At 38.7% G+C, this 15,497-nt stretch overlaps 1 protein-coding gene across 1 annotated transcript in view; it reads right to left on the minus strand.

The window, feature by feature from the left end:
- The window catches only part of LOC121959055 (protocadherin-15-like), a 185,179-nt gene that overhangs the window by 105,585 nt on the left and 64,097 nt on the right, over window positions 1-15,497 (minus strand). The window contains exons 15-17 of the mRNA XM_042508235.1: window positions 5,805-5,937; window positions 4,623-4,702; window positions 718-811 (exon numbers count right to left, since the gene is read on the minus strand). Of these exons, the coding sequence (XP_042364169.1) occupies window positions 718-811; window positions 4,623-4,702; window positions 5,805-5,937 (307 nt within the window). The remainder of the gene's footprint in view (window positions 1-717; window positions 812-4,622; window positions 4,703-5,804; window positions 5,938-15,497) is intronic.

Below are 15,497 nucleotides of genomic sequence, written 5' to 3' on the forward strand. Positions count from 1 at the left end.
TTAAGTGTGGACAGAGGGCCATAAACAAAGAGAAAAAAAGTGTTTCTGATAAACCAGCTCAGTGTGAACATTGCCTCGGATATCTTCTTGAAGACACAGTGTGATCTAATAATAGTGATATATATATTAAAAGAATATTGTAGTTTCAGTGTTCAGTTAAAACGTGAATAACTGTTAGATTCTACTTGGTATGTGTATGAATACAGACTGCTTTTTGTGAATGCACGCTCTAACGCTACAAGGTCTTCTCCATCTCATCTGACTGTTAAAGCTGTAAATGCACCAAGGTTTTCCATTTATTTAATTATTTTTTCAGGTAGTAATTTGTTACTTTTTTTCCCCTTCTACACATTTTCTTAACTGCTAATTTTACTCAGGGCTCCAGGACCTAAGCATTTATGACCCATTATTTTCCATATCCATTTATTTGAGTATCCATATTGGTTTAAAATTCATTGTTACAAATAGATTATGGCTTGTTATTTTGATGGTGATGGTCATTGTGATTACCATTAGTACTGATTGAGACGTTTATCCAGAAAACTGCCTCTGATATCCCTCTTTTCTCATAATGCCACAGCTGTTGTTTGTGGCTTTTCACTGTGAAGGATTTAGTTTCCCTCCTGGCAGCCACTCAGTGTAATTCCACTGGGGATGTGAAACTACTCAAGTAAAGACAACCAGTTAATATCTGCGCAGTACAGCTCACTTTCTTACCCCATCTGGGCGTCCGTCTGAGGCTGTGACCACCAGGGTATAATAATCCAGAGACTCCCTGTCCAGAGGCTTGTCCAGGACCAAATACCCAGAACTGGAGAAAGAACACACAGAGTCCTGTTAACCCTTTAGGCATGACCTTAAAAATGTATCACAACAGACAAATAAAACACAGGGTACTATCAAAGTCACAAGACTGAGAAAAACAAACGCAGCCAAACAGAATACAGAGGTGGTGCAGCATACTAAAGAATCCTGAGATTTCAAGTTTCAGTTCATAATTCGTCGATTGCAACCACCAGTCTCATGCTGATACTTGCAGCTATTTGTAAGTCGCTTCTATTTTAATTCTGGGGAACATTTAGACACCTGTCTTGTTTTCTTTAAATGTTTATTCCTGGTTTTATGCACCACTTTGGAGAAAACTTTTCAGACAATGGCAAGCACTGATCACCACTGCATAAAAGCTTTTACACCCAGAAGTGTATTTCTACACTAATTATTGGTACTTTGCTGATGTAGATGACGCCTCATACCTATCACCTCACTCACAACGATATTAAGGAATGTCCTCTTGGGTGCTGTTGCTGCAATGGCTCAGACAGTGATGTGTCATTAAAACACCACTATGCTTAGGTAACAGTCTTTTCACCCAAGTAGTGAGTTTATATGCTAAATACTTAAAAACTACAATTAGATTTCATCTGAATATGAACACTGATCAATTTCACATAAAAACAGAGACATTATTACAGTTAATTGGCCAACAGTGATTTAAAAAAGGTCTCACAACATATATGTGTTTATTGGTAGACATACTGACATGCACTTCGACAGTGTTGTCATCAGGGGTGTCACAATCCATCAATCTGGATCGATTTTTTCAATTCAATGATCAATATCATCGGTGAAAACATTGATCCATATCATTATCTTTTAGGAAAGCCTTTTTTCTAAATTCCCATAGCGCGTTTGCTTCACCATCAAACAGCATGAGGCAGATAATGGCAAGTAGCCAAGAAAAAATGGATATCTATTCCCCTTACCGGAAAAAAACAGCAGTGGGGAAATATTTCGGATTTCTAGGAAAGCAGGGTTCCACAGAAAAAGCACATGCTATATGTAAACAATGCTATTAAGCGGATGAAGTACTCAGGAAACTCAGCTCACTACAGCAACTGTTTCAACAATGTTAGACTGGAAAAATATGCATGCCGTCCTAAATTCAACCGTGTTTTCTGTTGGTAGACGCAGTGACTTATGCTAACGGTGGGTAAGAAAAAGCAATAATAATACATGAAATTTATTAAAAGCTATCTGTAGAGGAAAAATCCTTGAATTGTTAGTCTGATTTGCACATAAAAGTTAAAATATTTTCAACTTTTCCACTCAAGAAGCAGAGTCACACTGCTCGTGTCACTTTTGACCATGTGCACACAGCCCCACTCCACAGGTGCACCCAGCTGCTGTTCCAGATGTGCTTCCAAGGCATTTTTTGGAGCGCCTATTCCTGGCATGATGTGCCTCGGTGTGATCGGTCTCTAAAGATTACTGTAACAATTTTTATTACACAAAACAAAATTTTCAGGACTTTTCCAAAACTTTAAGGTTTTTTAAAATTCTATGACTTTTCCAGGTCTGGACAATGTGATTGTCAAATTTCATGGCTTTTTCAGGGGTTCCATGACCGTGGGAACACCAACAAAGGAAAGGCTGGCAGCTTTTTTAGTAACGTACTGCGTTTACGGGCATTTGATATCGTCTCTTATCAATCGCAGATATCTGAACTGAATTAAATCTACACTGTACCATTGTAGACATTGCAATATCAGCAAATATCATATCATGTTCAAAGGATTGATGTATTATCTTATTGTGATGAAACTTCTGAATTACACATCTAGTATTCATATAAATGATGAAATTTTTTTTTTAGAAAGGCAAAGAAACAGTAACCAGGTCCTTGAATCATGTTTTTGGAAGGCACATAGTAGGAATCATCAGTATAGTTGACTGGCTGTGTAATTTCAAGTTACTCACGGAGTACAATTCAGTTATCAAAAATGTCCAAACAGAAGCAAAGAGATGAAAGTCAGATTTTAAGGGCAAATGATCAACGTGCAAGTAAAAGTCTTCTCTGGAAGATCAACAGCGTCAGTGCGGCCTGTCTGAGACTTCTGACCAATCAAAAGCAGCAGAAACCTTTGATGTTGGCCTTGATTGATTACATTTTATTTTCCAAGAGAAGATTTACATAATGATTGAAGTGTTTTAATTTGAGCTACTTTCATGAAGAAGAAACCATCTGAAATGCACATTTTTTTCCCCACATATTGACAGTGTGTGTAGGGGGCTGTGTGTGTGAGTGCGGGTATGTAAGTGCGTTGTTGTATGTGGGTGTGTGTATATTTGTTAAGTGGTCTACAGAGAGAGAGAGAGAGAGAGAGAGAGAGAGAGAGAGAGAGAGAGAGAGAGAGGTGTGATGAAGCTCTTTTTTTTAATCAAACAAACTAAAAAACGTTTCATGTATATTTATGGATGATTCATGAAAAGCAAACTCTGTGTACATGTACAGTACACATTCTTGGGTACACAGGTGCACACACACAGACTTCTTATTTTCACCAAACATTTTGACACATTTTCTTCACATGCTTATTGCTCTCAAAGCAAACTTCATTGCAACATGTGTGAAGAGCCTACACGAAACTCCATTGTTCAGAAGGAGCCCAAGAAAAACCAATTCAGTTATGAATGAATGCTGATAAACCTCCTCAAAACTCATCACTTCCATCCCATGCTGATGCCGGCACTTTCATGTCCATCTCAAACTAATCCAAATCTTTTGAGCATTAATGCTTCATCATTGGCGGACACCTTGCAAACTGGGCAAATACCAGAACCATTGGGGTGCTCTCCAGATGCGCTTCTATGAGTATTTAACTGAGCCAAATTCTGCACAAAAGCAATGAAAAATCGCTCTATCCTGTGCCAATATGAAGCAGCACGGCATCTTGCACTTGTGCGGTGGAAAGAACAACTTGGCTTGTCCTCATAGAGCCGTAACGCACAAAACACAGCTGAGGCACAGAAACATTTTGGCACATTGGAAGACTTCACAGTGTCCGAAAGAACAGATACTCCTAGAATGCACAAATTAAAGCTCTTTAATTCTTTTTAATCTTTGCTGTTATGAATTACTGTGCAGCAGACTCCTTGACTAAGTAACTCTAAATCATATTTTGTCCATCACTCATGTTCATTGTTTCCTTTGCAGCTCTCTCTAACATTTTGCCCTTCTCTCACTCTCTCCTTGCCCTCCCCTCTTATCTCTTCGTCTTTTCCTCTCCCTCTTTTCTTCCCTTTCTTTATAATTCTGCCTCTTCTCTTGCAGTCTTTCTCCATACTTTCTTTTGTTTCTCTCTCGCCTCCTCCCTCTAGAAATGTAGATAGGATCTTTCCCCGGCATAAGAAATGCATTTTTAATGAGCAATAAATGAATAAATACAACAAAAGCCCTCAGAGTCTGTATGTGTGTGTGGTGACTGTGCTCATGTGGGAGAGAGAGTACGGGGGTGTGTATGTGAAGCCCTCGGCGGAGCCCGAGCCCAAAATGATATAATTTAGGCTGCATTCAACCATGCGCGCGCGGGCGCGCGCACACACACACACACACACGCACAACTATAACTGCATTCTTGCTATATATTGCCAAGGTTGTACAGTCAGCTGGGACATATACACAGTTTTCACAATATTCCCATAAATAAGAAAAAGAGTGCTTAGCTACTTGAAAAATCAACCTCAACAAGTGCCACAGTTTTGATCAAAAATAAGAAAATAAGACATGCGTGTGTGTGTGTGTGTGTGTGTGTGTGTGTGTGTATGTGTGTGCGCACACTTACTTCTGCTGTAGTGCAAAATTTCCATGGACGTCTCCACTGTTAATTTTGTAGGTGATGGGGTCCCTCTCACGATCCACTGCCTTAGAAGTAAACACAGACAGACAACACATTCACATGCATGCACTCTTCTCAGGTAGCCACCAACACTGTGAGACGATATTTGGTTAAATTTATGTTGTGACGTCTGGTTGCCAAAATTCAATCTCTGAAATAGGTTTAATGACAGCATCAATTCTAACATCGTTAGACATTTAAAATATTGTCAGTCCACTTTTCATTCCAACTAAAATGTGATGTCCAACATCTTTCTGATGTCATATTGATGTCCACTGCCAGCTGGAATATTTCCATCAGCAAATTTCACACTTGTTGTATACAGCAGTGATTTCCCACCAGGTTGGAGTTACAGTGAAAAGTTTTTAGAGTAGCTCAATTAATTTGAAGAATGACAACTAAAATATGATTTAATTAAAGGGAAAAAAGAATCAACATATTGAGTCAGCTGTTACCTTTTAACACTACGGGTGCAATTAACTGTGTTAAAACTTGTTAGCGACTGAGAGAGAAGCTCATTCTTTGTGCTAAAGTAATGAATGGCCAACTCATGTACAGATAAAATAAAATCCAAAAACGGCAGAAATAATTGACTAAAAGTGATTGGATACATGACTAATGGCTAAAAGAAATAAAGAAATGGTTGAAATACTTTGCATATGTCAGAAACATCCAGCTTCTGCTACTCTTAATGGTGAAAGAATAGTGGGGATCCAGAAGAATCTGCCAGCTGGTGTTTTATTAGCTCTGGCAGATACATCTGGTCCTCCCTTTCAGAAAGACCTCCAGCCAAAGAGGCACGGGTTAAGTCCATCACGTTTTTTTTATCTTATATGGGGCTTGTTTCAGACGATGACTGACAGCTGGCAGAGCCTTTGCACTTTATGCAAAATACCTAATGATGTCAATTTTGGCTTGTGCACCTTTGTACCGGGAACAGTACAGCGAGCATAAACCTAGCTTAGTAAGGTGGAGTGCTGTTGAGGCACGCTACACACTTATACCGTCATATAACATACTGTATATCTGAGTGAAATTCCAGGAAGGTATGAAATTAATGAAAAAACAGATATGGCCCAAGCTTAATATACAGTATGTGTGTGTGTTTGTGTGTATCAGAGAGTGTACCTGCAGGTTAAGCACTGTAGCTCCTGTCCTCATAGCTTCGCTGATCTCTAGGTTGTATTGTTGCCGGGGGAAACGTGGTGGGCTCTGGTTGTTTGGAGGCAAAACTTCAATATAGACCGTTGTAATGGATGACCTGAAGAGAGAGAGAGAAGAGGACAATGGGTTAAGGCGGATAGGAAAGGCGGAGAGATTACAAAGACAGATATAAAAACAGCCTGTAAGAGGAAAGCAGATAAAAGAGGAATAGCAGCAGAGAAATGTTGGAGAGGGATGAGAGGAGCGCGGGAGGAAGAGAAGAGCTGCAGGGCAGCACAAGAGGATGGTGGGTAAAAAAGCAGTGTCAGGGAGGGTGAATGGTCTATTATTTAAGTTAAGAGTGTTTGTTTCTTTGCACTTCATGCTATGTTTAACTAATCGATAAGAGCGTGAAGTCAACAACAGTTTGAGTGGCAAAGAGAGTAGACAGTGCTCTGCTGCTGGGCTTTTACAAATGCCTTTTTTGCAGGGCTTAACGTTTCTATTCTGCACTTTGACAAACTTATCCTGCTGTTTCAATGATTCATTCATGTAGAGGCTGGTGCTGCTTCACATGGGGAAAATTTATCTTTCTATCCATTCATTTTAATAAAAGTGTGTCTATAGAGTGACACTAACTTGTTAGGGCACATTATTACTTGATAATCTCAATTTATTTGCAAGACAAGCCCTATATGAGAACACATAAACCTTTATTATCATATCACATATCACAATAATAATAAGGGGTTATACACGTCAAAAAGCTGCAGCACTTTATCGATTTGTTGTCAATTCTTTTAGCATTAGCCAGCTAATCTGATAATTGATTAATTGGTTTGACTAAAAAGAAACTTGAATTCTTTGAATTCATCTTCTTAAATGTGAATGTTTTCTTTTATACTTTACTCCTTTATGAAAGTAAACTGAATATCTTTTGTGCACAAAAAAAGGGCATTTCAGAACCTCATTTGAGCATTGGGATACGCTGATTGACATTTTATTGAAAAAATCACTTATCAATCTATCGAGAAAGTATTGAGATTTTCTTAACAATGAAAATAATAGCTAATTGCAGCCCTATCCAGAACTGTTTTTCAAAATGAATAGTGTATGCAGTTACTTTTAAAGGGTTATTTTGCTGATTTTATGCAAGCTTGGTATCATCACAATGTGAGTAGTAAAGTAAATATACGGTGGTTAACTTCTCTCTGTCTGCAAAAATCTCCCAGCTCGGGGCGTTGCAGATTTTTACTGGAAAGGTTATAATCTCGGGCACAGAGCAGGTAATATAATGCAGGCTCACAAGGACAATAGCAGATAATACATTTACTTATACATTACGCATCCATAAAGTATGATAGACTACTTTCCAAATATAACCATGATTTTAGCCATATCAAACACATACAAACAACTGGAACAACATTATTGTCTATAATCGCATTAATGTCATGCCTGACCAAACTATAAATCGCAAACACGTTAAAATTGGGTTTCAAGAAACATTAAAGTTTTACAAAGACATACCTATGCTCTTACCATGGACATAAAGTTATGTGTATTTACATGCTACCACTGATCCATGTGAGAGCAGACGTGAATACTGGGCAATACAGCTTTAACCGGCTGCGCGCGCTCCCGCGGACGGCAATCAGTTTCTGACAGATGATCACTTTTTGGCACAACGGAGGCCTGGTGGCGTGGCTTGTGTACGTTGTGACCCAAAACAAAAAGGTCGTTTCACTCAATAAACAGCATTTTAATAAAATACAGCAGTTCCCTGGTATTGTTCGGTACTTTTTGATGAGGTATGTACCCATCTGTCAGTGTCCCTGGATGTCCAAACGTGACGATGGCACCTTCAAGCACGACAAAGTGACATCCCTCTGCATCCTCTCTTTCCAACATGGCCAGAGAAACTGGTTGTCCTCAGCGCTCCCTCGTCAAAAACGTTGCATGAATGTCCTCAAATAAGGGCATAATGTCCATTAACGAATGTCCCGTTAGCATACTATGCTACTTAATTAGCTAGCGTTACACGCCCAGTGAAACAGCCTTACAAAAGTCCGTGTCACCCAAACCGGCAGGACACTGTCGCCTTATGTCGAGTCGACAGACCAGGAATTAGTCCACAAGTCGGTATGAACGTCCGTTAAAACTTTTGACTTAGTTTTTGCTAGCAAAGTCAGCACTGTTTTCCTCCATTGTCTCTGTAGTAATCAGGCGCTTCTTCACTCTTCCTGTACTCACAACGCGCCGATCACGCACTCCCCTCACGCGCACAGGCATCAACCAATGGGAACACAGTATCAGACTCCGACCAGTTACACAGGAAAAAACATGAACTCTTCACAAACACATATTTTAACCACATATTGTTGTTTTTAAAGTGTCTGCAGCATAGTATGCCATATATTTTAAACATGAAATACAAAAATATATTCTACCTTTTTTTGAGTACATGAAATGACTTTTAATCTGTTATAATGAACTCTTCTTATTTAAATTAATGTATAATATATACTGTTTTTAATTTTTTTCATTTTGACCTTTTCACTGGGCTACATTTACATCTGCGCTTTTTAATGCCTGTTAACCACAGACACAAAGAGTGTATAAGCAGGTGAAGAGAGAGAACAACCCTCCTCTCTTGCTCTCAAGCTCAGACCAAACTGTAAAACCAGGCAGTGCTGAATAAATATAAACAAAGATTTGGCTACTGTATTGCCCATTTCATAGCTAAAATGCCTTCAGAAACATATTTTAGTGCACTGTTAAGCTGTAATATGAGAAACTGTTAACAGGAAGTGGGTGCCATATTGTTTCCTGTATTATAAAAATAGAAGCTAAAAAATAAAAAAAGAAGCTGTAAAACTAGGTGGCACTGATCAAATATTAACCAAGATTCTGTTACTGAAAGATAAAATAATATATATGTTCAGAAACATATATTACTGTAGTGTTTGGCTGTAACTTGTCAGCAGATATTGGGTTTCATACTGTTTCCTGTATTGTAAAAATAAAGGCTGTAAATATATATAAAATAAAAAAGAATTTAAAAATTGTTTTTGTTTTTTTACTTGCTGGCTGGCATTTATTGGTCCATTGTGGCATGGCATATCCACTTCCTAAGCTAAAGAAAATGCAACAGCCCTTTCCCCCTGTTTTCTCTGCTCATCTAACACCAATATCCAAATTATCTGCCTCTTTCTACTGCATTGACAAGCCAGGTTTATGAAAAGACCATCTATCCAGTGCTGAAATATTTCTTCAACTACAGTTATAGAATGAGACAAACTAAACCAACTGTGGATGAAAAGGGGATTCAGAAATTCGTCAACAGGTGTGGAAACTTAATTAAAATGTTTCAAAGGGGAGTTACAGAAATAAAGGTTAAAGAAGAGTGGGAAATTGAGTTAAAAACAAATTAAGGGAAAGAAAAATGGTTATTACATTGAGTTTCTAATTTACAAGGCTATGGCACCAAGAGAAATGTATTTGGAGTAGTATCTGACAATAGATTGCTTTACTTTATGAATTAAAGTCTTAATTACATAGTATTTACTTTCCCTCTTTGGCTGTTCAATGACATTTTTTAATCTAGATAACACTTCCAAAAACAGCATGTCACAGTATTGACCTACAATCAACAGAGCTATTAAATCCCAGCCAATAAACATCTTGTGTCCTTGTGTCAATTTTTCCTTCTGGATGTATTTGATTACCTGGCTCAAAGTTGATATAAGTACAGTTTTCAGCCCTCTGGCAAATTGACTCCCTTTTATAATTGAAAGATTACAACGCACTAACTGCATATTAAACTAAAAACCTAACTGGAAACTGAACAGACATCTGCTATACCAATTATCTGAGATAATTCAGTCATGTTTTTTGATCCTGGACACCACCTCCCCAAAGAAACAGGATTCAAAGGAGCTGGGATTTTCAATAATGACTTCAAAATAAAACGCTCCAGTAGCGGGGATGGCGACTTTGTGGAGATGACAGCACAGAATACTTTGTGGGAACATTTTCTTTATTGAACCACTTCAAATTTGCATTAATAAAAGGAAAAAGACCACAAAAATGCAAATAAATTAATTGAGCAGATGCACATTCAGACCGTTTAACATTCATCCCATATCTAAAGGAAAATATCTTGCCCCTTTTTCACAGAGGTCAAGAACAAAATGTATAATATATTTAATATTCATGTTATTATATCAAAGCCACTTTATGAAACAGTTGCCACCCTATAACCCTTACGTAGCTTAAAAGTTTGAAAGATAATCATATTAAGTCATATTCAGTTTAAAAGAAAACATTGGGATCTCCACATGAATTTAAAATAAAGTTTGAATTTGGACAGTGTTTTGCTGCACAGCGTGAGTTTGCATTGAGTGGCCCACCTGCGGGTCAGTGAGGTGTAAGGGTTGAAATATACTGCATTACTTTCTTCTTGCCTTATTAAAGACAATGTTGAGGCCTGATGCTGGCTCACATGAAAATAACAGTGGCTCAGAAAACATCATCTGGATGAAAATGTCACTGGAAGATAGAATTTCCTGTATCTCAAATGTTGTCAATTTGGTCACTTCTAATACATCTTAGGCCCTGTCTACACATGTACTGATTGTTTTGAAAATATTTTTATCCTCTATTTGGTAACTTGTCCACACAGAATTTTAAGTAATGGAAACAAAGGTGCAGATTTTTATTTTTTTTTAATTCTGTAGGTCAGGGATACTCAAAATGCTTTGCTTGCGGGCCACTTTTCAAAATGACAGGAGGCTAGTCACAGCAGCCCCGTACATGTTTCAAAGATTTTAGGATGTTTCAAGGATTTAAGGACACCTCTTGGATTTCAAGACATTTCTGGATTTGAGGACATTAGGGGCTTTACTGGGACTTCTGCCAGGGGGTGCAGGGGATCCCCCACTGGCACTATTTTTTGGTAAACAAACTCTGTTTTGAAGATGTTTTATGCACTCCGACACATTATGTACAAAGTACAAGAACAACTCCCAGTATGAATCACTTTATTTTTATTGTTAATAAGAAGAATAAGAAGGGCCAGATTTTGCCTGCAGGTGTAAGCTGAGTATCATTTCTGTAGGTACATGCCTTTTTTTCCAAATCACATTAATTAAAAAAAAAAAAAGTAAATTATACAGAATCAGGCAGCATGGAGCATTTTAAAATCATGCAAGGCACATTACCATTAGCTGCGTATAGTGATGTATGCTAGATGCACTTTTCTTATGATCAGGAATCACAAATAAAAAAATCTATCAAAAACCTTTGAATAGGGGGAGGATTTGTCAAATTTAAATTTTTGTTGGGGACGTGTAAAATAGAGTGTTTTGAAAATAATGACATGCCCATTGTTGCCCTGTGTAATGGGCATGCTACAGAAACAATAATAACCATAGCAGACTGCTGGCTTGTTTATATTTTGTTAGCACGGCTTTTGGTAAAGATTGCTTTACACTTAAACTTAGTCATGTTGCACCACGGATGAACAGAGGTGTCTGCTTCGCCCTGTATCACTTGCTCCACCTCAGCGTCTGTGGTTTTAAGCAGGCTAGAAACAACGGTCCAGAGAATCACTCGCATCTCTGAATGAGCTCCATTGTCTTTATGTCGAAGAGTAATCAGTGGTAATAAGATTTTCCCTGGGTGTTTTAAAAAGGTGGGCTGTGTATTTTACACACAGCTAACACTGCTAAGCAGTTGGATTTGTTTCCTCGTTCAAGTGTGGATGGAGATATTTTGTGAAAACAAAAAAAAGGTCATAAAGGAAGTTTGTTTTTTTTTTTGGTGGGGGAAAATATCTGTATACGTGTGGACAAGGCCTTGAAGCCCAGTGACTCCCCTGTCCCAGTTTTGCCCTCACATAACATGAGTGATGTTTGATTTTACTCACCTGGAATTCAGGGTAAAAAAACACAGGGATTTAGTTTGTGTTCCTACTTGGCGAGAATGCTGAGTTTCAGCACGCAGAGGAGGGAGAGATTAACTCCACTCAAACTGGATCATCGACTGAAAACCCAAAGAACCTCGGGTCTAAACAATAGCCCACAAAATCTGTTTACGTTTACAATAATAAATAAATAAATAATAGATAAAGGCTGGAAAAAAATGTAAGCTGCTGGAGAGAGTGAAAGCCAGTGTTTTATTAAAACAATTCAGATGGCATTATTGATGAAAACCAATTGTGGGACTGGAGATTATTCAGTCATGGTTTTGACTGTAGTTGAGGCCTCTTTTTTCCCCTTATTTTCCATCCTAAAACTCTGTCTGTGTATCTCTTCCTTCTTAAAACATTCCTTTCTTATTTAAAATGCATTATCCATTGCAAGGCTGTGGACATACAAACACTAACTTGCACATCACATGTACAATAAATAAACTGAATGGCTGGCAAGCAGCAGCCTAATGTTTCTGCTGTTAATAAAATCATTGACATGATCATTGTAATGTTCCCTCTAACAGTAGCACTATTGCTCCTACTGCTATTGTTCTGTTGACATAAATTTTGCATTATGTTTGTAAAGCATGTGTAATAAGTTATTGGGGCTACAACTGTAGGACTTGATGCTGACTTGAGTCTTGTGGTTTAACTGTGACCAGTGTTGAACGATAACAGCTCTCTTGGTATCACCTTGCAGTAATGTCATTTTTTAGGGTAAGATTACAATTTGAAATTCCGCAACTACATTACAGTTACAAATTGAGTCTGCTAAATGTCTCTGTGTTCAGTAGACAGACTAGATGGTAGTTAAACTTGGCTTTCGGCTTGTGGGGACACAATCAGCCACCAACAAAAGAAGAGTGATGTGTATCTCTGTTAACATGCTTTTATTTTTGGCTGATGTGCAAACACTAGTCATTTGTAACTCAACAATCTGAAATCACCTGTTTCTCTTTTGGGTTGGAGGTCTGTGAGCCCTGAGACCTTACAGCTAGCAATAAGCGTCCAGAAAATGTTGGCATTGTACATTTCTGCAAACCACAGGATGTTATATTTGTATGTTTTATATGTATCATATCAAATTTTCAGCAGTAATGTAATATACAATCTACATGCCTGTTTTTTTTTTTGGGGGGGGGGGGGGGGGGGGGGGGGGGGCGCATAATCCAAGCTGGAAACTAGTGATGTCACCAGTGAAAAACAACTACTTGATGCACTGATGTCTTATTAAAACAACAACCAGTCTTGGGCAGGCATTTCTTAGGCTTTCAACACAGTAATGTCTCGTGAAAAAACAACTGCTTTTCGTGGCACCAACCAAGCAATAAAGGCAGCGATGTCTCTGTACAAAACAACAGCTTTATGCTGCGATATCTCAGTAAGAAACGACTGCTTTTTCTGGCACTATCCCGGCTAGAAACGCAGCAATGTTTCTGTAAAAAAACACCTTCTTTTGTGACATATTCCCAGCAGGAAGCACAGCAATGTCTTGGTTAAAAAAAAACAATGGTTTTGCATGGCACTCTTCAGCCGGCAATGCAGCAATGTCTCTGTAACATGGGCGTTTCTAGTCATAATACAGAGGTCACACAAAATGCCCATGTTGGTGGCTTAACAGCCTATAGAAAATCAATGATGACTCACTTAAAAAACAACCAGTTTTGTTGTTTATTAGTTTCAAACAGCGGTCCAACGTGGTCTGCAGCCTCGGTGTCTTACCTAGGTTTCACAAGTCCACCATCTCCCTTCAGCTCCTGATGAGGTTAAGCGAAAGCATGATATTCTCCTAACAATAACTGCATGTTTTTTTTTAAAAATGTATTTGCTGACATGTAGATTTTTTTATGCATCCACTATATGATAACGTATAAATGTAACATATCTGTAGCTTGCACAAACGTACAATGCCAACATTTATTCTGGCAATTGGGTTGTTGTACCACCTTCATGCTTCACTTCATACCTCATAGGGTGCAGTGCAAAATGACTTATTTATCTTGATGTCTATGTAGCTATTTATCTAACATCTTCTTCTATCTCATCCCTTCTCTCTGGCGGTGCCCTCTTTTCACTCATACCCTACAGTTTGATGAAAGTATAAATGAGACCCCCGAGCATAAGCTGTTTTCAGTATTCTGGGGTGCATCTATCTAGGCCATGCAAAAGCACTTCTAATCTGAATGAAACATGTATCTCAAGGGTTCTTCAACAGTCCCAGCAGCCTAACATGGAGATGTAATACTCACAGGCTGAGATCCAAAGTCGTTAAAAAATGCTGTCACTCATGTCTTGTTGGTGCCCACCAGGAAAGAGGACACACAGCTCATTTTGGGTCCTGACCCGTGGTTTAAACAAATCAGGTAGCAGAGATGGTTATTGATTTGTTATGTGGATTATGTTTTCATCTGAGATAAAGAGAGGGTCTGGGGAAATTTGGGGACAATCTGTGAGTCGATCACTGGAACCACCTCAATCTGCAGTGGTTCACATTGTGTATTGATTTGGCAGCTACATAGCTGGAGTCATATCGGGAGGGGAGGCAATTACGATGTTTTTAAGAGATTGTTAGAGAAAGCAATCCATTGCAGTTGTGACAACAACAGCCTTACATTCTATCATTTTATTACAGTTATAAGCGAGTCATTATAATAACTTTTGCTCTATAAACACTATCTGGATTGATTATCAGAAACTGAGCATTATGTCAGTTTGGTTAAATCTGAGCCCACAAGTCACCTGCTGGAGCAAATTTAATTTATGTTGTTTTATAAAGTTTTGGCTTCCAAGTGTCCCAGATGCTGAGTGTTTTTGGAGATTTAATTAGAAGTTTTAATTAGAGATGTCGGTGCTGATTTAAAGGATCTGTATTAAGGCTGATCCTTTCTTTACTGTCTTTATTGTGTCCACCCCAGCCTGCTAATGTTGCAGCACTGTTCCCCTCCACCACAGCAAGGCCCAACATTACAAACACTCTGCTATATATGCGAGTAAAAATTATACTATGTGTATGTATAAAATCATTTTGGCACACCAGTGAGCGAGTCTGTGGTCAAACACAGAGGTAGGCAAAGTGCAAGGATTCATGAAAAACACAGTCGGGACATTTTTAATTTTCATATTGACAATTGTTGATGACAATCAGCTGTTGGGCACCATATTGCTCTTACTGAGCATTTTTAACTGACCATCATCCCCATGATATGTCGAGCAGAATATGTAGTAGTTGGCCTTCACTGGTGGCTGTCTGGTCAACTGAGCTAAGGAACTATGGTGAAGGCAGTCACTCAGAGCTCCATGATTGGTCATTAGAGAGACATTTCACTCCAGAATCATGATTTTTACAAATTTTTCCTCTTGCCTGTAGTGAGCTGCCGAGTGTTGGAGATATTGGCCACAGAGATGTCTGCCCTCTCTCAAAAATACTGGAACTACATGGCACTTTTCATGGAGTTTAAAGTCCCCCCCCCCCATAAAAATATTTTTTCTAAAAACTCAACAGTAATGTCTCTTTCTAGAGCTCTGGGTAGCTCAGTTGGTAGAGTGCGTGCCCCATATTAAGAGAATATGTGTCCTCGCCACAGTGGCCCCGGGGTTGAATCTGACTGGCGGCCCTTTGCTGCATGTCATCCCCACTCTCTCATCCCCATTTCCTGTCATCTCTCCAGCTTTCCTGTCAAATAAAGGCCATAAAAGCCCCAAAA

This window comes from Plectropomus leopardus, chromosome 19 (genome assembly GCF_008729295.1).
Source record: "Plectropomus leopardus isolate mb chromosome 19, YSFRI_Pleo_2.0, whole genome shotgun sequence".
NCBI lineage: Eukaryota > Metazoa > Chordata > Actinopteri > Perciformes > Serranidae > Plectropomus > Plectropomus leopardus.